This window comes from Chlorocebus sabaeus, chromosome 26, assembly GCF_047675955.1.
Source record: "Chlorocebus sabaeus isolate Y175 chromosome 26, mChlSab1.0.hap1, whole genome shotgun sequence".
NCBI lineage: Eukaryota > Metazoa > Chordata > Mammalia > Primates > Cercopithecidae > Chlorocebus > Chlorocebus sabaeus.
This window is the reverse complement of record NC_132929.1, coordinates 24,842,245-24,866,232: the sequence shown is the minus strand read 5'-3', so window position 1 is coordinate 24,866,232 and position 23,988 is coordinate 24,842,245. Positions and strand designations below refer to the sequence as shown.

General features: G+C 36.6%; 1 protein-coding gene across 7 annotated transcripts in view; it reads right to left on the bottom strand.

The window, feature by feature from the left end:
* GALK2 (galactokinase 2) overlaps positions 1-23,988 on the bottom strand; it is a 163,130-nt gene that overhangs the window by 119,101 nt on the left and 20,041 nt on the right. For all 7 annotated transcript variants that reach the window (XM_008016647.3, XM_008016646.3, XM_008016645.3 and 4 more), the window contains exon 2: positions 5,950-6,038. In XM_008016647.3, coding sequence (XP_008014838.2) covers positions 5,950-6,038 — 89 coding nt within the window. The remainder of the gene's footprint in view (positions 1-5,949; positions 6,039-23,988) is intronic.

Here is a 23,988-nt window from a genome sequence, read left to right as displayed (position 1 = left end):
ACATCCCCATTAAGCTATCAAAGACTTTCTTCACAGAATTGGAAAAAACTACTTTAAAGTTCATATGGAACCAAAAAAGAGCCTGCATTGCCAAGACAATCCTAAGCTAAAAGAACAAAGCTGGAGGCATCATACTACCTGACTTCAAACTATACTACAAGGCTATAGTAACCAAAACAGCATGGTACTGGTACCAAAACAGAGATATAGACCAATGGAACAGAACAGAGCTCTCAGAAATAATACCACACACCTACAACCATCTGATCTTTGACAAACATGACAAAAACAAGAAATGAGGAAAGGATTCCCTATTTTATAAATGGTGCTGGGAAAACTGGCTAGCTCATCATCACTGGACATTAGAGAAATGCAAATCAAAACTACAATGAGATACCATCTCACACAAGTTAGAATGGCGATCATTAAAAAGTCAAGAAACAACAGACGCTGGAGAGGATGTGGAGAAATAGGAACACTTTTACACTGTTAGTGGGACCGTAAACTAGTTCAACCATTGTGGAAGACAGTGTGGCGATTCCTCAAGGATCTTGAACTAGAAATACCATTCAATCCAACCATCCCATTACTGGGGATATACCCAAAGGATTATAAAACATGCTGCTATAAAGACACATGCACACGGATGTTTATTGCAGCACTATTCACAATAGCAAAGACTTAGAACCAATCCAAATGTCCATCAATGACAGACTGGATTAGGAAAATGTGGCACATATACGCCACGGAATACTATGCAGCCATAAAAAAGTATGAGTTCATGTCCTTTGTAGGGACATGGATGCAGCTGGAAATCATCATTCTCAGCAAACTATTGCAAGAACAGAAAACCAAACACCACATGTTCTCACTCATAGGTGGGAACTGAACAATGAGAACATGTGTACACAGGAAGGGGAACATCACACACCAGGGCTTGTCATGGGGTTGGGGGAGCGGGGAGGGATAGCATTAGGAGATATACCGAATGTAAATGATGAGTTAATGGGTGCAGCACACCAACATGGCACATATATACATATGTAACAAACCTGCACATTGTGCACATGTACCCTAGATCTTAAATTACAATAAAAAAAATTAATTAATTTTTAATAAAAGAAAATGGTATATATACAATGGAATACTATACAGTCATAAAAAGGAATCAATTAACAGTATTTGCAGTGGCCTGAATGAGACTGGAGACTATTATTCAAAGTTAAATAACTCAGAAATGGAAAACCAAATATTGCATGTTCTCACTGATATGTGAGGGCTAAACTATGAGGACGCAAAGACATAAGAATTAGGAAATGGACATTGGGGACTTGCAGGGAAGAGTGGGAGTGGGGCACAGGATAGAAGACTACAAATGTGGTGCAGTGTATGCTGCTTGGGTGATGGGTACACCAAAATCTCACAAATCACCACGAAAGAACTTACTCATGTAACCAAATACCACCTGTACCCCCAATAACTAAGGGAAAAATAAAATTTAAATAATAATAAATAAAAGTACTTTGAAAAAATTTTTTTAAATCACTAGTGTTTCTAAACACCAGTAACAGACTACCTGAAAAAGAAATGAAGCAAGCAATCCCATTTGAAATAGCTATTAAAAAAATGAATATCTAGGAATAAATTTAACCAAGGTAATAAAAGACCTGTACAATGAAAACAATAAAACACGGATGAAAGAAATTGAAGAGGATACAAAAAAATGGAAAGACATCCCACATTCTTGGACTGGAAGAATTAATATTGTTAAAATGACTGTACTACTACAGATTCAATGCAATTCCTAGTATGATACCAATGACATTCTTCACAGAAATAGAAAAAAAATTCTAAAATTTGTATGGAACCACAAAAGACCCCAAATAACCAAAACAATACTGAGAAAAAAGAAAAGAAGAAGAAGAAGAAAAAAAAAAAGCTGGAGGCATTACACTATCTGACTTCAAATATTCTACAAAGCTATAGTAATACTATGGTTTTGGCGTAAAAACAGACATACAGACTAATAGAACAGAATGGAGAACCCAGAGCTAAATCCACATATTTACGGCCAACTGATTTACTTATTTTATCTTATCTTATCTTACCTTATCTTATCTTATCTTATCTTATCTTATTATATTTGAGACAGGATCCTGCTGGAGTACAGCAGTTTGATCTCGGCTCACTGCAGCATCTGCCTCCCAGGTTTAAGAGATTCTTATGCATCAGGCCCCTGCGTAGCTGGGATTACAGGTGTGTGCCACCACACCCAGCTAATTCTTATATTTTTAGTAGAGACGAGGTTTCATCATGTTGGCCAGGCTGCTCTCAAACCTCTAACTTCAAGTGATCCACCCGCCTTGGCTTCCTAAAGTGCTGGGATTACAAGCGTGAGCCACCAACCCTGGCCAAGACCAACTGATTTTCAACAAAGTTACCTTCATTCATTGGGAAAAGGACAATCTGTTTAATAAATGGATGATGGAAAAACTAGATATCCATATGCAAAAGAATAAAAATAGGTCCCAATATCTCACCATTTATAAAAATCAATTTTAAATGGATTAAAGACTTAAACATCATAACTGAAACTATGAAACTACTAGAAGAAAATATAAAGGAAACACTTTAAGACGTTGGTCTGGGCAAAGATTTTATGAATAAGACTATAAAAGCCAGACAAAGAAACAAAAATAGACAAATGAAATTATATCAAACTAAAAAGGTTCCGCATAGCAAAGGAAACCTGCCAACAGAGTGAAGAGACAACCTGTTGAAAGGGATAAAATATTTGTCCAACAAGGAATTTACCTCCAGAATATATAAAAAACTTAACAGTAGTAAAACAAATATTCCAATTTAAAAATTGGCAAATGGTCTGGGTGTGGTAGCTCACGCCTGTAATCCCAGCACTTTGGGAGACCAAGGTGGGCAGATCATCTGAGGTCAGGAGTTCAAGACCATCCTGGCCAACACAGTGAAACCCCGTCTCTACTAACGCTACAAAAACTAGCTGGGCATGGTGGCACGTGCCTGTAGTCCCAGCTACTCAGGAGGCTGAGGCAGGAGAATTGCTCGAACCCAGGAGGTGGAAATTGCAGTGAGCCCAGATGGTGTCACTGCACTCCAGCCTGGGCAACAGAGAGAGACTCTTTCTCAAAATAAATAAATAAATAAAATAAAATAAAATAAAATAAAATAAAATAAAATAAAATAAAAATTGACAAATGATCTAAATAGACATTTCTCAAAAAAAGACATAAAAATGACTTACAATCATAGAAAAATGCTCAGCATCACTAATAATCAGGAAAATGCAAATCAAAACCACCAGGAGATATTATCTCACTTCAGTTAGGATGACTATTATTAAAAAGACAAAAAATAATAAGTGCTAGAGAGAATGCAGAGAAATGAGAACTCTTCTACACTATTGATGGGAAAGTATAGTATAGTATAGCCATATGGAAAACAGTGTGAAGGCTCCTCAAAAAACTAAAAATAGAACCACTATATGATCCAGCAATACCATTACTAGGTATATATCCAAAGGAAAGGACATCAGTATGTCAAAGAGATATGTGGCTCTCTTGTTTATTGCACCACTATTCACAATAGTCAAGATACGGAATCAACATAAATGTCCATTAACAGATGAATCAATTTTTAAAATGTGGTGAATGTATGCAATGGAATACTATTCAGCCACCTAAACGAGTGAAATCCTGTTATTCACAGCAACATGGATGAGCTTAGAGGACATTATGTTAAGTGAAATAAGTCAGGCACAGAAAGACACATACCTCATGCTCTCACTCATATATGGAAGCTAAAAGAGTTGATCTCATAAAAATAGAAGGTAAAATAGTGGTTACTAGAGGCTGGGAAGGATAACATGTAGGGAGGACAGAAAGGGCAGGTAGGGAAAGGTCAGTTAGCAGACACAAGAGGCCAGGTGTGGAGGCTCACGCCTGTAATCTCAGCACTTTGGGAGGCCAAGGCAGGCGGATCGCTTGAGGTCAGGAGTTCAAGATCAGTATGGCCAACATGATAAGATCCCGTCTCTACTAAAAATACAAAAATTAATAAGGTGTGGTGGTGCACACCTATATTCCAGCTACTTGGGAGGCTGAGGCAGGAGAACCACTTGAACCCGGGAGGCAGAGGTTGCAGTGAGCCAAGATGGAGCCACTGTACTGCAGCCTGGGTGACACATCAAAATTCTATCTCAAAAAAAAAAAAAAAAAGGTCAAGAAAATCATAAGTTGAGCCATCATTAAGTCAGGGACCTTCACAAGTTGGTAGTTGTAAGCTCAGTACCTTTTTGTAGAAAATGAGCAACTTACTAAATCTTATGAAAGGGAGTACATCCTCAATTCTACTATATCTAGTTTCCATCCTTGAAAACAAGCAAACCAAAAAAGTAATACTCATTGGAAATAATAAAATGATAAAATGAACCTAAGGTATCCTTTTATGAAATTACCTGCTATAATAGTAAAAACAAAAACAAAACCTGGAAATAGCTTTAGCTACAATGAGAGAAAGTTGTTAAATAAATTACATTAACTTAGTAAGCTATCATGAAGTCATCAAAATAACTACGAGCACTACACAGAACCACAGTGCTGTGGTTTGAATGTCTCCTCCAAAACTCACACTGAAATTTAATTGCCATTGTGACAATATTAAGATGTGGGACCTTTAAGAGGTGATTAGATCATGGGAGCTCTCCCCTTAGTAACAGATTAATGCCACTATCTCCGGAGCGGGTTAGTGACCTCAGGAGTGGGTTCCTGATCAAAGGATGAAATTCAGCGCACATCCTTTCTATATCTTGCATGATCTCATGCCCTCCTACCCTTCCACCATACAACTCAATAAGAAGGCCAGGCACGGTAGCTCATGCCTGTAATCCCAGTACTTTGTGAGGCCGAGGCGGGCAAATAACCTGAGGTCGGGAGTTCGAGACCAGCCTGACCAACATGGAGAAACCCTATCTCTACTAAAAATACAAAAAATTAGCCAGGCATGGTGGCACATGCCTGTAATCCCAGCCACTTGGGAGGCTGAGGCAGGAGAATCACTTGAACCCAGGAGGCGGACGTTGCAGTGAGCCGAGATTGCACCATTGCACACCAGCCTGGGCAATAAGAGCAAAACTCCGTCTCAGAAAAAATAAAAAGAAAAGAGAATAACGCAGTAAGAAGGCCCTCGCCAGATGCCAGTACCATGATCTTGAACTTCTCTGCTTCCAGAATCATGAGCCAAATAAACTTCCATTGTTGATAAATTACCCCATCTGTGGAATTCTGTTATGCCAGCAGAAAATGGAAATAGATACATAGAAATATTTATGATATATTAAATGAAAGAAGATAAAAATGGTATGGAGTCTAAGTACAACTATGTCAATTATTATATACATGGACATTGATAAAATGATAGTAAACAAAATGTTGAAAGGCATGTTATTTACCACTAAAAGGTAGTAAAATTCAAAGTACTTCATAGGATAAACAAAGGAAAAGATAAATTCATCTAGAAGACCTGCAAAATCTGGACCACACTTTTAGTAGCAAGGAATTGTAAGGTTTCCCTGTGCCTCTCTAACCCAGTGAGTAAATATAAAACCATCAAAACTACTTACCACAGTCTAAAATTTTAACCTGTGGCCTAGAAAAATATTTTCACTTTTTATGAAAACAATATTAACAACTTGGTTTCAACAAATTTATACATTTAAAAAATGAATGAACAACACTAATAACATGGATTGGGAAAGATAAAAGTAAAGTGTGTTCCTTATGCAAAGACACATCTTACTATTAGTAGATATATGTGAAATATTCTATTTTGGGAAAAATTAAGAAAAATATATTTTTTAAAATTTAGATCTTACCAAAGGATGAAGAAAAAAATTAAGAGAAGGAACTTTTGAAATACCTATTATGTTGACTCTTCCTGGTGCTCGAACATAAAACTTGGGAATAGATCCAAACTTGGAGTTAAACATCTCCTTTAGCTTCAGTAACCTGAAAATAAAAGTACAATATTTCAGATTATCATATAACAGAAAATTCATAACATACACACACACACACACACACACACACACACACACTCCATATGCCTGCCACCACTCATTATTCCTTAAAAGAATAAAAGCAAAATTTCCTAGTGACATACTTCCTTGAAAATCCCAAATGAACAATACTGTAATCTCTAAATGGCACAAAAGTATAGCTAAGTACACTGAAGAATTTAAACGTTAAGATTGATATACCCAACAGAAAAAGCTACTTCCTTCCCTTTTGAAGAATCTAGTTTCTGTATACTTTTTTGGTGACATTCAGGGCAGAATCTCTCTCATTAAAAGGTGCACCATGCGGTAGTATATTTAGTTTCCTAAGGCTGTCATAACAAAGAACTATAAACTGGATGGCTTAACACAACAGAGATTTATAATCACAATTCTGCAGCCGAAGTCTAAAGTCAGAGGTCAGTAGTACCTCTGAAAGCTATAGAGGAGAATCCTTTCTTCCCTGCCTCTTCCTATCTTCTGGTAGCAGTCATCAATCCTTGGTATTTCTTGGCTTTCAGCTTCATCACTCTTATCTCTGCTGTATCACCACATGGCATTCTCTCTGTTTTTCCTTCTTGTAAGGACACCAGTCATATTGGATTAAAGTCCATCCACTGTAATTGAGTATGACCTCATCTTAATTGATTACATTTGCGAAGATGCTAGTCCAAATAAGGTCACATTCTGCAGTTTCAATTAGATATGAATTTGGGGGCTTATACTGTCTAACTCAGAACATGTAGTCAAATAAAAACTAGACTGGACATCAGGAAACCACAGTTCTAATTCTAATGAGATCTCTAATTCAATGTCGAAGTTTGGCAAATCATTTTCTCCTGGCCTCTCTTCTCTAAAATTTGAGAATTTGAACTAGATATTCCTCATAGGTCCCTTCCAGACCCAAAATTCTTGTAATATATTTAATAACTTGATACTCTCAAATTATCTCAAGTCAATTCTGTGAATAGCCCTCATTATTTGTAGTCCCACATCATATTGTATCTGGGTACTAACACCGGGATAATAAACATTTATTAAAGCATAATATATTCAGGATATTAATTAATTAAGAAACAGAGACCCACACCCAAAAAAAACTCAAGAAAATTTAATATAATAATATAAAAATATGTGGAATATTGTTGGAAGTTATTCAAGCTCATCTCTTGGGAATTGAATAGTCATCAGAAACTGTTTATATCAGTTTCTTTGGCTCTCTTCCTGCCTCATTCTCTTATTGCTCCAAAGACACCATTATAATTTCTCTCTGCTCAGTACTTTTTGCATTCCACCTGCCTCTGTGAACCTCTTAGTTTCTACTCCTCCATACCTTCAGTTTTCATGACACTGTGGCCTTGACTCTACAAGACTTAACAGCTCCAGTGTCCTATACTAACTGATTACATTTCTGTGTCCTTTCATTCAAATTCTCGAAAGATATAATCAGTTTGGCAGAGTTTAGGTCCTGTATCCATACAGGTCTAGACATCTGTGGCCAAAGGGTGAGGTCATTTAATACAAATAAGGTCACTTGTTTTAGTTACAAATATGATCACTTGTGCTTACTCCTTCAGCAGAGGCTGTGGAAGAGAACAAAAGATCGCAGCAGGGAGACAATAACAGAATCTCTAACATATGACTCAAAATACATTTACTGGACTACCTGGTAGACGTGGCTGCCTAAATCTGAGTTTCTCTATATATCCTCAAAAAACAAAACAAGAACAAATAAAAGTATACAAAAACTCTGTCTTCAGTATAACTAGAAGACAAAAATGCCAGACTTCAAGTTACCTATAATAGGGGGAAAAAAGAAGAGAGAAAAGAAGACCACAGTGAACTACTAGAAACAAAAATTGAGCAAAAAAGCCAGGCACCCTGGGTGTGCCTGTAGTTCCAGCTACTCTGGAGGCTAAGGCAGAAGGATCGCTTGAGCCTAGAAGTTCTGGGCTGCGGTGCACTACACCGTCCAGGTGTCTGCACTAAGTTGGGCTTCAATATGGTGACCTGTGGGGGCCAAGGGATTACCAGGTTGCCTAAGGAGCAGTAAACCAACGTAGGAGGGAAATGGAGCAGGTCAAAACTGCCGCACTGATCGATGGCAAGATCCTGTCTGCAAGTAGCCACTGCATTCTAGCCTGGGCAACATGAGACCATGTCTTTGAAAAAAAAAAAAAAAAGGAAAGAATGAAAGAGAGGGAGGGAGGGAGGGAAGAAGGGAGGGAGGGAGGGAGGGAGGGAGAGAGGAGGAGGGAGGGAAAATTGAGTAAAATAAAGAGAAAAGAAGGGAGCCACCAAAACTAAAATTAATCTAAAACCACTACCAGAAAGAAAAAGTCCACCTATTAAAAAGCAGGAGGTGTGGGAAAGAAAAAGAGGAAAGTAGAATAAGTTCATTGATTACTAAATAGGCAAGAGGTAAAAGTTAAAAGATACAAAAAAAAAACTGATAAAGCAATGATTTTTTTAAAATTATAGTACAGACATATACAAGGATATTATTAAAGAAACAAAAGTATAGAAAGAACAGGTCCTGTACAGTCAGGTAGACCTGGGCTTAAAACTTTCCTCTACACATGATGAAATTCATTAATCTAATTCACCTTTAAACTGGATAGAAATATGTATCCCATAGATTTGTTGGGAAGATTAATAAGGTCATTTGGAACAGTGTCCAGTCCAGCACTGGCATGAAATATATGTTTAATAAATGGTAGTTATGATTATATCTTAGTTCCTGGGTTCAATATCATTTCCACTCTGTAGCAGGTGAATAAGAATACATCATAAGCAATGAGAGATGGTAGGTGTGTTTGTGTCAGGATAGGAAGCAATGTTAGTGCACTGGGTAATTTTAATGATACTATTGACAAATCTTGGTGCTCTCTGTCCAGCTTCTTCTATTTTATAGAGAAGTTTGTTGAAGCAACTGAGGTTATTTGTCTGGATTTGAGATAGAATGACATAAAATTGGTGCTTTTCAACAACCACCACTGGAAAAAAATTAAAAACTGACAAAGAAGATAGTAGAAGTTAAATAAGAAAATAGTCCCCTGTTTTCTAAGGGTGTTTTAAAAATGTAAGTACAAAGGTAACCAATAAAACAAAAATATAAATCTTCCTAAATACCATACAAATTTCAAAAATAAAGGAGAAGAGAAAAATATCTGGTAGAAAGGAAAAACATAAAATGTACCATAGCATACAATTACAGGTTGAGCATCCCTAATTCAAAATTTCAAAATCCAAATCATTCCAAACTTTGAAGCTTTTTAAGCACAGCCACAACATCATAAGTGGAAAATTCCACACCTAAGTATTTAACACAAACTGTTTCATAAATAAAATTATTTTAAATATTGTATAAAACTACTTTCATGCTATATGAATAAGATGTATATGAAACAAATAAATTTCATATTTACATTTGGGTGCTATCTCCAAGATATCTCATTATGTATATGTAAATATTCCAAAATCCAATAAATCTGAAATCTGAAAAACTTCTAGTCTCAAGCATTTTGGACAAGGGATATTCAACCTGTATAAAATAATATGACAACTGAAATCAAACATATTAATCACATTAATAAATGTGAATGAGCCTCAACTATTAAAACAAAAAGATTTGCAATTTTGCTCCTAAAACAGGACTGAATGTATTATGCTGTATACTAGACACATAACTAAAACAAGGTGATTCTGAAAGACTAAATATCAAGAAATGGCCAAAGATATTATAGGCAAATGAAAACAATAAGAAAACAAGTAGTAATCCTGATCAAAATTGTAGAATTTAAGCTTACACACTAAATGTACATAGAAGGATACCTTTCTTTAGAGAGAGAGAGATAGGGTCTCACTCTGTTGCCCAGGCTAAAGTGCAATGGACAGTGGCATGATCATGGCTTACTACAGCCTAGAACTCCTGGGCTCAGACAATCCTGCAGTCTCAGCCTCAGCAGAACTACAGAGTCATGCTGTCATGCCTAGTTAAAATATTTTTTAATTTTTTGTAGAGGCATAGTCTCACTATGTTGCCTAGGATGGTCTCAAACTTCTGGCTTCCAGTGATCCTCCTGTCTCAGCCTACGAGAAGGATATTTCTTAATGCTGAGAGCCACAAATCAAAATGAAGATATGGCAGTTAAGAAATATCCCAAATGAAACAGTAATCACTTGTATAAGGCAAAACTACAAGGTAATTTAAGGAAATACAGGTAGAAATACATTAGCAATAAGAGATTATAAGACACCTTAGTACATCAAGGAGGCCAAATCACATAGAAAAGACTCAATAAATTTGATAAAGTAAATTTTATGGATATATACATATATCAAACATTGTAACCTCATAATAGGCAATAAAACTTCTCAAGAGTACGTGGAACATTCACAAATACTGATCATATATTTGGTTACAATGAAACATTAGTAAATTCCATAAAGTAGAAATAATACAAACAACACTCAATGCAACAGAACTAGAAATTATTAACAAGAAAAATGACAAAACGTCCTCGTACCTGCAAATTTCTTAAGGGTCTTTTAAACAACTCTTGGGTGAAAGGGGAAATAAAGTGAAAGAATCTAAAAATAATAACAACATTAAAAGCTCTACTCATTAAAAATATATGGGATACATTTAAAGCAGTCAGAAAACTCCATAGTTCTAAACACTTTAGCAGTAAAAATGAAAAAATGATAATAAATTCTCATCTCCATAGGCTAGAAAATAAACAAAAAGAATGACACAAAAAAGATAAGACAGAAAGTAATGATATGGGGAGTAGAAAACAGCAGACCTAAGTTAATAAATTCAAAGCCTGGGTTTTTAGGAAAAAAGTTAACAAAATTCTATGTGTGGATCAAATTCACACATAACAAGGTCTTTAAACTGTTAAAATAAAAACTTCAGTCTAGTTAAATTTAAATGGGTTTAACTGAGCAATGAACAATTCATGAATTGGAGAGCCCCCAGAATCACAGTAGATTCAGAGAGACTCCAGCTCCTGATGGAGCTGAAAACCATGGCCTGAGAACTATGCGAAGAATGCACAAGCTTCAGTGGCCAATTCGATCAACTGAAAGAAAGGGTATCAGTGACTGAAGATGAAATGAAGCAAGAAGAGAATTTTAGAGAAAAAGGAGTAAAAAGAAACAAAGAAAGCCTCCAAGAAATATGGGACTATGTGAAAAGACCAAATCTACGTCTGATTGGGGTGCCTGAAAGTGATGGGGAGAATGAAACCAAGTTGGAAAACACTCTGCAGGATATTATCCAGGAGAACTTCCCCAACCTAGCAAGGCAGGCCAACATTCAAATTCAGGAAATACAGAGAATACCACAATGATACTCCTCAAGAAGAGCAACTCCAAGACACATAACTGTCAGATTCACCAAAGTTGAAATGAAGAAAATACGTTAAGGGTAGCCAGAGAGAAAGGTCGGGTTACCCACAAAGGGAAGCCCATCAGACTAACAGCAGATCTCTCGGCAGAAACTCTACAAGCCAGAAGAGCGGGGGGGGCAATATTCAACATTCTTAAAGAAAAGAATTTTCAACCCAGAATTTCATATCCAGCCAACCTAAGTTTCATAAGTGAAGGAGAAATAAAATCCTTTATAGACAAGCAAATGCTGAGAGATTTTGTCACCACCAGGCCTGCCCTACAAGAGCTCTGGGAGGAAGCACAAAACATGGAAAGGAACAACCGGTACCAGCCACTGCAAAAACATGCCAAATTGTAAAGACCATCAATGCTAGGAAGAAACTGCATCAACTAACGAGCAAAATAACCAGCTAACATCATAATGACAGGATCAAATTCACACATAATAATATTAACCTTAATTGTAACTGGGCTAAATGCCCCAATTAAAAGACACAGACTGGCAAACTGGATAAAGAGTCAAGACCCATCAGTATGCTGTACTCAGGAGACCCATCTCACATGCAGAGACACACATAGGCTCAAAATAAAGGGATGGAGGAAGATCTACCATGCAAATGGAGAACAAAAAAAGGCAGGGGTTGCAATCCTAGTCTCTGATAAAACAGACTTTAAACCAACAAAGATCAAAAGAGACAAAGAAGGCCATTACATAATGGTAAAGGGATGGATCAATTCAACAAGAAGAGCTAACTATCCTAAATACATTTGCACCCAATACAGAGGCACCCAGATTCATAAAGCAAGTCCTTAGAGACTTACAAAGAGACTTAGACTTCCACACAATAATAATGGGAGACTTTAACACCCCACTGTCAACATTAGACAGATCAATGAGACAGAAAGTTAACAAGGATATTTAGGAATTGCACTCAACTCTGCACCAAGCCAACCTAATAAACATCTACAGAACTCTCCACCCTAAATCAACACAATATACATTCCTCTCAGCACCACATCGCACTTATTCCAAAACTGACCACACAGTTGGAAGTAAAGCACTCCTCAGCAAATCTAAAAGAACAGAAATTGGAAGGGTGCAGTGGCTCAAGCCTGTAATCCCAGTACTTTGGGAGGCAGAGATGGGCGGATCATGAGGTCAGGAGATCGAGACCATCCTGCCTAACACAGTGAAATCCCGTCTCTACTAAAAAATACAAAAAACTAGCCAAGCAAGGTGGCGGAAGCCTGTGGTCCCAGCTACTCGGGAGGCTGAGGCAGGAGAATGGCATGAACCTGGGAGGCGGAGCTTGCAGTGAGCTGAGATCCCGCCACTGCACTCCAGCCTGGACGACAGAATCAGACTCTGTCTCAAAAAAAAAAAAAAAAAAAATGAACAGAAATTATAACAAACTGTCTCTCAGATCACAGTACAATCAAACTAGAACTCAGGATTCTGACACTCACTTAAAACCACACAACTACATGGAAACTGAACAACCTGCTCCTGAATGACTACTGGGTACATAACAAAATGAAAGGCAGAAATAAAGATGCTCTTTGAAACCAATGAGAACAAAGACACAACATACCAGAATCTCTGGGACACATTTAAAGCAGTCTGTAGAGGGACATTTATAGCACTAAATGACCACAAGAGAAAGCAGGAAAGATCTAAAATTGACACCCTAACACCACAATTAAAAGAACTAGAGAAGCAAGAGCAAACAAATTCAAAAGCTAGCAGAAGGCAAGAAATAACTAAGATCAGAGCAGAACTGAAGGAGATAGAGACACAAAAAACCCTTCAAAAAATCAGTGAATCTAGGAGCTGGTTTTTCAAAAAGATTAACAAAATTGATAGACTACTAGCAAGACTAATAAAGAAAAGGGAGAAGAATCAAATGGATGCAATAAAACATGATAAAGGGGATATCACCACCGATCCCACAGAAATTCAAACTACCATCAGAAAATACTATAAACACCTATATGCGAATAAACTAGAAAATCTAGAAGAAATGGATAAATTCCTGGACACATACACCCTCTCAAGACTAAACCAGGAAGAAGTTGAATCCTTCAATAGACCAATAATAGGCTCTGAAATTGAGGCAATAATTAAAAGCCTACCAACCAAAACAAATCCAGGACCAGACGGACTCGCAGTCGAATTCTACCAGAGGTACAAAGAGGAGTTAGTACCATTACTTCTGAAACTATTCCATCCAATGGAAAAAGAGGGAATCCTCCCTAACTCATTTTATGAGGCCAGCATCATCCTGATACCAAAGCCAGGCAGAGACACAAGAAAGAAAGAGAATTTTAGACCAATATCCTTGACGAACATTGATGCAAAAATCCTCAATAAAATACTGGCAAACGGAATCCAGTGGCACATCAAAAAGCTTATCCACCATGATCAAGTGGGCTTCATTGCTGGGATGCAAGGCTGGTTCAGCATACGCAAATCAATAAACGTAATCCGGCATATAAACAGAACCAAAGACAAAAACCACATGATTATCTCCATAGATGCAGAAAAGGCCTTTGACAAAATTCAACAGCCCTTCATGCTAAAAACTCTCAATAAATTAGGTATTGCTGGGACGTATCTCAAAAAAAAAACAGCTATTTATGAGAGACCCACAGCCAATATCATTCTGAATGGGCAAAAACTGGAAGCATTCCCTTTGAAAACTGGCACAAGACAGGGATGCCCTCTCTCACCACTCCTATTCAACAAAGTGTTGGAAGTTCTGGCCAGGGCAATCAGGCAGGAGAAAGAAATAAAGGGTATTCAATTAGGAAAAGAGGAAGTCAAATTGTCCCTGTTTGCAGATGACATGATGGTATATTTAGAAAACCCCATCATCTCAGCCCAAAATCTCCTTAAGCTGATAAGCAACTTTAGCGAGGTCTCAGAATACAAAATCAATGTGCAAAAATCACAAGCATTCTTATACACCAATAACAGACAGCCAAATCATGAGTGAACTCCCATTCACAATTGCTTCAAAGAGAATAAAATACCTAGGAATCCAACTTACAAGGGATGTGAAGGACCTCTTCAAGGAGAACTACAAACCACTGCTCAAAGAAATAAAAGAGGACACAAACAAATGGAAGAACATTCCATGCTCATGGATAGGAAGAATCAATATCATGAAAATGGCCATACTGCCCAAGGTAATTTATAGATTCAATGCCATCCCATCAAGCTACCAATGACTTTCTTCACAGAATTGGTAAAAACTACCTTAAAGTTCATATGGAACCAAAAAAGAGCCCGCATTGCCAAGGCAATCCTAAGCACGTAGAATAAAGCTGGAGGCATCACGCTACCTGACTTCAAACTATACTAAAACGCTACAGTAACCAAAATAGCATGGTATGGTACCAAAACAGAGATATAGACCAATGGAACAGAACAGAGCCCTCAGAAATAATACCACACATCTACAACCATCTGATCTTTGACAAACATGACAAAAACAAGAAATGGGGAAAAGATTCCCTATTTAATAAATGGTACTGGGAAAACTGGCTAACCATATGTAGAAAGCTGAAACTGGATCCCTTCCTTACGCGTTATACAAAGATTAATTCAAGATGGATTAAAGACTTAAATGTTAGACCTAAAACCATCAAAACCCTAGAAGAAAACCTAGGCAATACCATTCAGGACATAGGCATGGGCAAGAACTTCATGTTTAAAACACCAAAAGCAATGGCAACAAAGGCCAGAATTGACAAATGGAATCTAATTAAACTAAAGAGCTCCTGCACAGCAAAGGAAACTACCATCAGAGTGAACAGGCAACCTACAGAATGGGAGAAAATTTTTGCAATCTACTCATCTGACAAAGGGCTAATCACTTCTCAGTGGAGACCTTACAGGCTAGGAGAGAATGGCAAGACATACTTAAAAGTGCTGAAAGAAAAAAAAAATGTTTATCCTAGAATAGTATATCCAGCAAAAATATACTTCAAACATGAAAAAGAAACAGACTTTCTGAGACAGACAAAAACTGCTGTCACTGACAGCAGACATATCCTACAAGAAATGCTAAAGAAACTTCAAACTGAGAGAAAAGGATGTTAATAAGCAATAAGAAATCATCTGAAGAAATGCAAATCAAAACCAAAACCACAATGAGATACCCATCTCACACTAGTCAGAATGGCTATTACCAAAATGTGTCAAAAACTAAGAGACCTTGATGAGGTTGCAACGAAAAGGGGACATTTATAATCTGTTGATGGAAATATAAATTAGAAAGTGTCTGGAGTTTCTTCAAAGAACTTAAAACAGACCTACCATTTGACCCAGCAATCCCATTACTGGGTATACATCCAAAGGAAAATAAATCATTCTACCAAAAAGACAAATGTACTCATGTGTTCACTGCTGTGCTATTCACAGTAATAAAGACATGGAATCAAACCCAGGTGCCTATCAATGGTAGACTGGATAAAAAAAATGTAGCACATAAACACCCTGTAATACTACATAGCCATAAAAAAGAGTAATACCGAATTCTCTGCAGTAAAATGGATGCAGTGGGAAGCCATTATCCTAAGCAAATAAACACACGAACAGAAAACAAAATATCGCATGTTCTTACTTATAAGTAAGAGCTAAACATTGAGCACACATGGACATAAACATGGAAACAAAAGACACTCCAGACTACTAGAGGGAGGAGAGGAGGAACGGGGTACGGGTTGAAAAACTATCAGGTACTATGCTTATTACCTGAATGACAGGATACAGGCCCCAAACCCCAGCATCACACAATATTCCCATATAACAAATGTGCACATGTACCCACATATCAACAGTAAAAGTTAATTTTTTTCAAAAAAGAAATCATCTGATGACAGAAAATTCACTGGTAATAAGAAAGACACAAACACAGAAGATTGTAACACTATAACTGTGGTGTGTATACTACTCATATCTTGAGTAGAAAGACTAAAACATGAACCCATCAAAAATAATAACTACAATAACTTCTCAAGACATAGACAATAAGATATGAATAAAAACAACAAAAAGTTAAAAAAGAAGGTAGATGAATTTGAAGGTTTTTTTTAGTTTTCTCTTTTCTTCCTTGTTTCTTTTTGTAATTGGTGTTAATATCAGTTTAAAAAAAGGGTGATAAGATGTTATTTGCAAGCCTCATGGTAACCTCAAATAAAAAACACAAAACAGATACACAAAAAATAAAAACCTAGAAATTAAAAACCAGAGAAAATCACCTTCACAAAAAGCAAGACAGGAAGGAAGGAAGAGAAGACTACAAAACAACAATAAAATGGCAGAAAAGTCCTTACTTATCAACAATAACATTGAACGTAAATGGATTCAGCTCTCCAGTCAAAGGACATAGAATGGATTAATGGATTAAAAACAAAACAAAATCCAATGATCTATTGCCTACAAGAAACATACTTCACCTCTAAAGACACACATAGACTGAAAAAGAAAAGGGATGAAAAAAGATATTCCATGCCAATGGAAACCAAAAAAGAGCAGAAGTAGCTATACTTATATCAAACAAAATAGATTTCAAAATAAAAACCATAAGAAGAGAAAAAGAAGGTCATTACATAATGATAAAGGGGTCAATTCAGCAAGAGAAGTAACAGTCGTAAATATATATGCACCTTATACTGGAGCATCCAAATATATAAAACAAATATTATCAGAGCTAAAAAGAGAGGCCCCAAAACGATAATAGCTGGAGACTTCAACACTCCACTTTCAGCATTGGACAGATCATCCAGAGAGAAAATCAACAAAGAAACATGAGATTTAATCTGCACTATACCAAATGGACCTAATAGTTATTTACAGAACATTTCATCCAGCGGCGACAGAATACACATTCCTCTCCTGGGCACATGGTTGAGTCTCAAAAACAGACCATATCTTAGGACACAAAACTAGTCTTTTTTTTTTTTTTTTGAGACACAGTTTCGCTCTTGTTACCCAGGCTGGAGTGCAATGGCGTGATCTTGGCTCACCGCAACCTCTGCCTCCCGGGTTCAAGCCATTCTCCTGCCTCAGCCTCCCAAGTAGCTTGGATTACAGGCATGAACCACCACACCCAGCTAATTTTGTATTTTTAGTAAAGTCAGGGTTTCTCCATGTTGGTCAGGCTGGTCTCAAACTCCCAACCTCAAGTGATCCGCCCGCCTTGGCCTCCCAAAGTGCTGGGATTACCAGCATGAGCCACCACGCCCAGCCAAAACTAGCCTTTAAAAATTCAAAAAAATGAAATCATATCATGTATCTTTTCTGACAACAATGGAATAAAACTAGAAATCAATAGGAGGAACTTCAGAAATATACAAACACAATTAAACAATATGTTCCTGAATGACCAGTAGGTCAATGAAGAAGTTAAGAAGAAAATTTTAAAATTTCTTGAAACAAATAAAAATGAAAACACAACACAGCAAAACCTTTGGGTTACAGTGATGGAATGCTAAGAGGAAAGTTTATAGAAATAAATGCCCACTTCAAAAAAGTAGAAAAACACCAAATAAATGACCTAATGACGCATCTTAACGTAGAAAAACAAGAGAAAGCCAAACCTGAAATTAGTAGAAGAAATAATAAAGATGAGAGCAGAAATAAATGAAATTAAAGCAAATACAAAAGATGAACAAAAGGAGAAGTTGGTATTTTGAAACAAGTCATGCACAGAAACAAGTCATGCACAGAAATACAAACTTCATACATTATCACTCATCTGCAGGAGCTAAAAATTAAAACAATTGAACTCATGGAGAAAGAGAGTAGAATGATGGCTACCAGAGGTTGCGAAGGGTAGCAGAGGTGAGGGAGTGGGGATGGTTAATAGATACAAAAATATAGTTAGATAGAATGAGTAAGATCTAGTATTTGATAGCATAACAGTTATTACAGTCAACAAAAATTTATTTTACATTTTATAATAACTACAAGATAACTGGAATGTTTATAACACAAAGAAATTATAAATGTTTGAGGTGATGAATACCCTATTTACCCTGATGGGATTATTATACATTGTATGCCTGTATCAAAATATCTCATGTACCCCATAAATATATACATCTATATTATGTACCCATAAAAATTAAAAATTAAAACAGAGATAGAGAATGATAAAGCAAATGTGGTAAAATGTTAAGTTTGGGGAATTTGGGAGAGGAATATACAGTAATTTTTCAACTATTATTTGACTTTTCTATAAGTCTAAAAGTATTTCAAAATAAAAAACTTTTTTCTTAAATACAAAAATTAGCCAGGCCTGGTGGCGGGCGCCTGTAATCCCAGCTACTCAGGAAGCTGAGGCACAAGAATCGCTTGAACCCAGGAGGTGGAGGCTGTAGTGAGCTGAGATCGTTCCACGGCACCACCGCACTCCAGCCTGGACAACAGGTTAAGACTCTGTTTCAAAAAAAAAAAGTCTTTTTTTAAAAAAAGAAACATTTACTGATGCTGTACTAAGTACTCTTTGAAAGGAGATGAATAAGAATCCTTGGTCTTAAGAAATTTAAAAGTTGGCTAGGTGCGGTGGCTCATGTACGTAATCCCAGCACTTTGGGAGGGCAAGGCAGATTACATGAGCTCAGGAATTCCAGACCAGCCTGGGCAACATGGCAAAACCCCATCTCTACAAAAAATACAAAATATTAGCTGGGCACCATGGTGCATGCATGCCTGTAGTCCTAGCTACTCAGGAGGCTGAGGTGGGAGAATCACCTGAGCCCAGGAAGTCAAGGCTGCAGTGAGCCATAATTGTGCCACTGCACTTCAATCTGGGCAACAGAGTGAGACCCTGTCTCAAAAGAAAGAAGAGGAGATGAGGGGAGGAAGAGGAAGAGGAAGGGTCTAGCAAAAGAGGAAAATAGGTAAGCCAAAATTCACAATACAGGGAAACAATACAGAGTGACAAGTTGGCCAAACACAGTCCTTTGGGAGCACAGAGAAACATCATTTAGTCCCTGCTATGAGAGAATATGAGTGGTAAGATAAATCAAAAAGAGGGAAGGTACATTAAGGGATCCCCAAAGATAATAATGTTTGAAATAAATTTTAAAGGATGATGTCAGACAGGTTGCGTAGGGCGAAGCATTCTAGGCAATTGGCATGAAAAGGCCCAAGCATACTGCATTCGGAAAACTACAAACAAGGTTCTAAAAACATCAGAAGAGAACAGGAGGGGAGGAGGTTGGAGGGTATAAAGCCTCAGATCTTAAAGGGCCTTATCATGCCATATTGAGAAACCTGGCTTTCAACATACAGGCAATGGATGTGAACAGACATTTAAAAATGAAGTAAATCATCAATTTTGCATTTGAAAAAGCTCACTGGGTAGTGTGTGGAATTTGGATTGTAGAAATAAAGAGATCTAATAGCAGTTCATTGTAATATATCTAGAGAGAAATGCTGAAAATACTTTAAAGCTATATGTAGAGAAGGGTGAAATTAAGGTGTTATTTAAAATGTCAAATCCAAAGGAATTGGTACAATTAAATGTGGGAAAGAGCGATTAAGTATAACTCCCACTTTTCCGGTTTAGGTAATACTGCTAGCCTTAATAGGGGTTAATGTTTCTGCCTGTGAAAATCATATACAGATGAAATTCAAGTTATCCTGAACTTGAATCCTTATTAGTTTGTTTTTATAAGGACTGCAAACACAAATAACAAGAAGTGCTAACAGCAGAGTTAGAATAAGTCTCCTAAAATGTGTCTTAATGAAATTATTTTGAATTATAAAACTTTGTCATTTTCCTAGACTTCCTTGGGAAGACAGTCCATTCATGGCTTATAACTGCTTCATCACCAAGAGGCTTACTATACAACATTCCTACCTTTGAAATTCAAATGCATGGAGGCAAACAAGGAAAGCATTTTTCTCTAAGAACAGAAAGAACTGAAGTGAACAGTGTTTTTCTAAACTTCATACCTAATCCTCTAATAATGAATGGTGGGCTGTAATTGGGGTAAGTAGCTGTATTTTACCTCTAGGTGAGCTACCAACAAGACCTTGTGTCTTAATGCAGTCACTGAAAGTATGCCCCCCAAAAAAATACAATGAGCATTTCAATATGAAAATAAGAGCTTCTACAAAGATCATATTGTTAAAGGGGGAATTGGCCAAAGTACTGCAGCACGAATTGCTGACTCTGGTGCTCTGAATGCTCTTTTGACTTAAAATCTTAAAAAAAAAAAAAAGAAAAAAGAAAAAGAAAGAAAAAAGAATAGCAGTATTAGTAACAGAACTTGAGAAACAAAGCTATGACTGTCATGAATGAAATGGACTTTACTAAAAGGACTAATTCTCTCAGACCATGTGGCTAACTGCAGAAATGAATGAATTAAAATTTCAGGAGCTATGACATGTATTTTTAGTCTTCCACTGTGACCTTGGGCAAGTCCCCCATCCTGTCTGTGCTTGTTTTCTCTTCAATATCAGGATATCGAGGCATGGCATTATAGAAAATGTTAATTTTTAATACTAATGTAAGAACGATTGGTTATAACATTAATTATGTTAATTTGTATGAGTTGCTCTACGCCTCAAATTTCCTCATCTACAAACTGAGGCTAATACTAGAACTCACTGCAAAGGTTTGTTTGAGGGTTTTATAAGTATAAAATAATTATAGTTATTACTATTATTACTATTATATTTGAGAATTTAATATATGTTATAGATGGAATTTCAAAGTATGGTAATTACCATTGGGAAAGGAGGGTGAATTTGAATCTCTGTTTTGTTCTTTCATCACAATAAATTTCTCCAAGATCAAAAATTAAACATAAAAATAAAACTATAATTATATTAGAGATCTTAGAAAACAAGGTTATGATGGTGAAAATAAAAATAGTAGGTTGAATAGAAGAATGAAAAGAGTTGAAGAACAAATTAGTGAGCAAGAAGTTGAAGGAAAGTGGAAATTAAGGCCACAGCTATAGCTATTTTGAAAATAATGAGAGGTCTACATATCAAAACCCATGAGACACAACTATAATGGCACTCAGAAAATTTTCTAGCCTTCTATCCATATAAGAAAATAAGTCATGGGGGAGAAAGGCGCTTTCCTTTCTGTCTGGCAAGAGCCATCAGGTAAGCCAAGAGAGCTGCATACAAGTACATTCAGGAGCTATGGAAGAAGCAATGCACTTTCTTCTGAGAGTCCCTGCTAGCAGTATTGACAGCTCTCTGCTCTACCACAGGGCTCCACATCCCACCCAGCCCAAAACAGTGCACTGACTGGGCTACAAGGTCAAGCAAGGTTATGTTATATATAGGATTCCTGTGCACCATGGTGGCCGAAAATGCCCAGTTCCTAAGGGCGCAGCTTATGGCAAGCGTGTCCATTGTGGTGTTAACCAGTTAAAGTATGCTTGAAGTCTATTGAAGAGGAGAAAGCTGGACTCCACTGTGGGGTTGTAAGAGTACTAAATGCATATATATATACACACACATATACACACACACATATACATATATACATGTACATATATATTTTTATTTATACATATATACAGACATATTTATACATTTTATTTCTCTCTATAATTTCTTTTCTATTTTTTTTGGAGACAGAGTCTTGCTCTGTCACCCAGGCTGGAGTGCAGTGGCACAATCTCCACTCACTGCAACCTCCACCTCCTGGGTTCAACCAATTCTCATGCCTCAGTCTCCCGAGTAGCTGGGATTATAGGCATGCGCCACCACACCTAGCTAATTGTTATATATTTAGTAGAAACAAGGTTTCACCATGTTAGCCAGGCTGGTTTTGAACTCCTGGCCTCAAGTGATCCACCCACCTTGGCCTCCCAAAGGGATGGGATTATAGACATGAGCCACCATGCCTGGCTGAGAGTCCTGAGTTCTTACTTTGGTGAAGATTCAACACACAAAATGTTTGAGGTTATCCTCATTCATCCACTCCATAAAGCTGTCAGAAAAAGTCCTGACACCCAGTGGATAACCAAACCAGTCCACAAGCAAAGGGTGATGCATGGGCTGACACCTGCAGGCCGAAAGATCCGTGGCCTTGGTAGGGTCATAAGTTCCACCACACTCCTGGTGATTCTCACCATGCATCTTGGAAAAGGCGCAATACTCTCCAACTCCACTGTTGCCACTAATGTAAGTAATGCTTGTAAAATTGATACCTAAAAAACAATTTAGGACAGTCATGGCTGCTTACAAGTGTTATTTGTCTGTTAAAACTAGTCTGTAGATTGTTTCATGAAATCTTTGTCAAATTATGAAAGTTAAAGTGCAATAATGTTTGAAAACTCTATAAGTGATGATGTATCTTGTTTCTAATAAGATAAACTGTTTTGTCTTTATCTAATTAGGGGGTTATATGGCAGTGTTTAAAACATACTGTGTGGTATAATAGGTTTAAAATAAATTCTTTAAAAGAAAAAAAAGAAAAGAAATAATGAAAATAAAGTATGCATATAACACAGGAACCTAGCAAAAAGAAATCAAAGAAATTAGAAGATACAAATTAACAGATAAAAGCAAAATTTAATGAACCAGGGGAAAATAGCAGATTGGATAAAAAATTACAAGGTGTTTCTTAATTAAAAAAACAATAATATAGAAAAAACTTTGTGTCATTAAACATAACCAATACTAGAAATAATAGACAAACATAAATTTTAAAAGGATTTTAAAATTTTTAAATCCAGATGGCTGATTTGTCTAGAAAAAATACAAATTTCTAAAATTGACACAAGAGGTTAAAAATAAAGAAATAGAAAAGTTGTCAGAAACAAAGCCCAAAAAGTGTTATAAAGTTAGTTGGATCTTCAAGGAAAAAAAATGGTCTTTTCTTTTTATAAATAATTCTAAATAATAGAAGCTGTGGAAAGTTTCCCACCTTATTTTAGGAGGCTAGTCTAACCCAGATGCTTAAACTTGACAAGAATGGCTAATCTCACTTGTGAAAAGAGATAGAAAAACTCTAAATAAAATGTTGGTAAATTTAATGCAGTAATTACCTAAAATAACCTGTGTGACCAAGCAGAGTTCATTCTAGGAATGTGAAGGTAATCAGCACCAGAAATCTGTTGATTAAACGCACTATGCTAACAGAATAAAGAGAGGAAAATTCTATGACTTCACGATCCTCTCAAAAAACCCAAAGAAGAAACAAATGTATTTTCATAACCATTCCTTATTTTTTAAAATAAAATAAAATAATTTTTAAATCTCTGTCATGCATTGATCTAAAGACAAAAAAAGTGAGGCAAACTTAACATAGAGTTTATTTGGGCCAAATTTGAAGACTGCAACCCAGGAGCATAGATTCAAGTTAACATGAATATACCCTCTGATTAGCAGTAGTTACTAGTGGTTTATAAAGGAAAAAAATGGGGTGGTTCCTAATTTGTTTACCAAGAATTTACATTAAAATAGCATAACCTATTGATCAGCTGTACGTTGTTCTTTGTATCACAGATTACAGGAACAT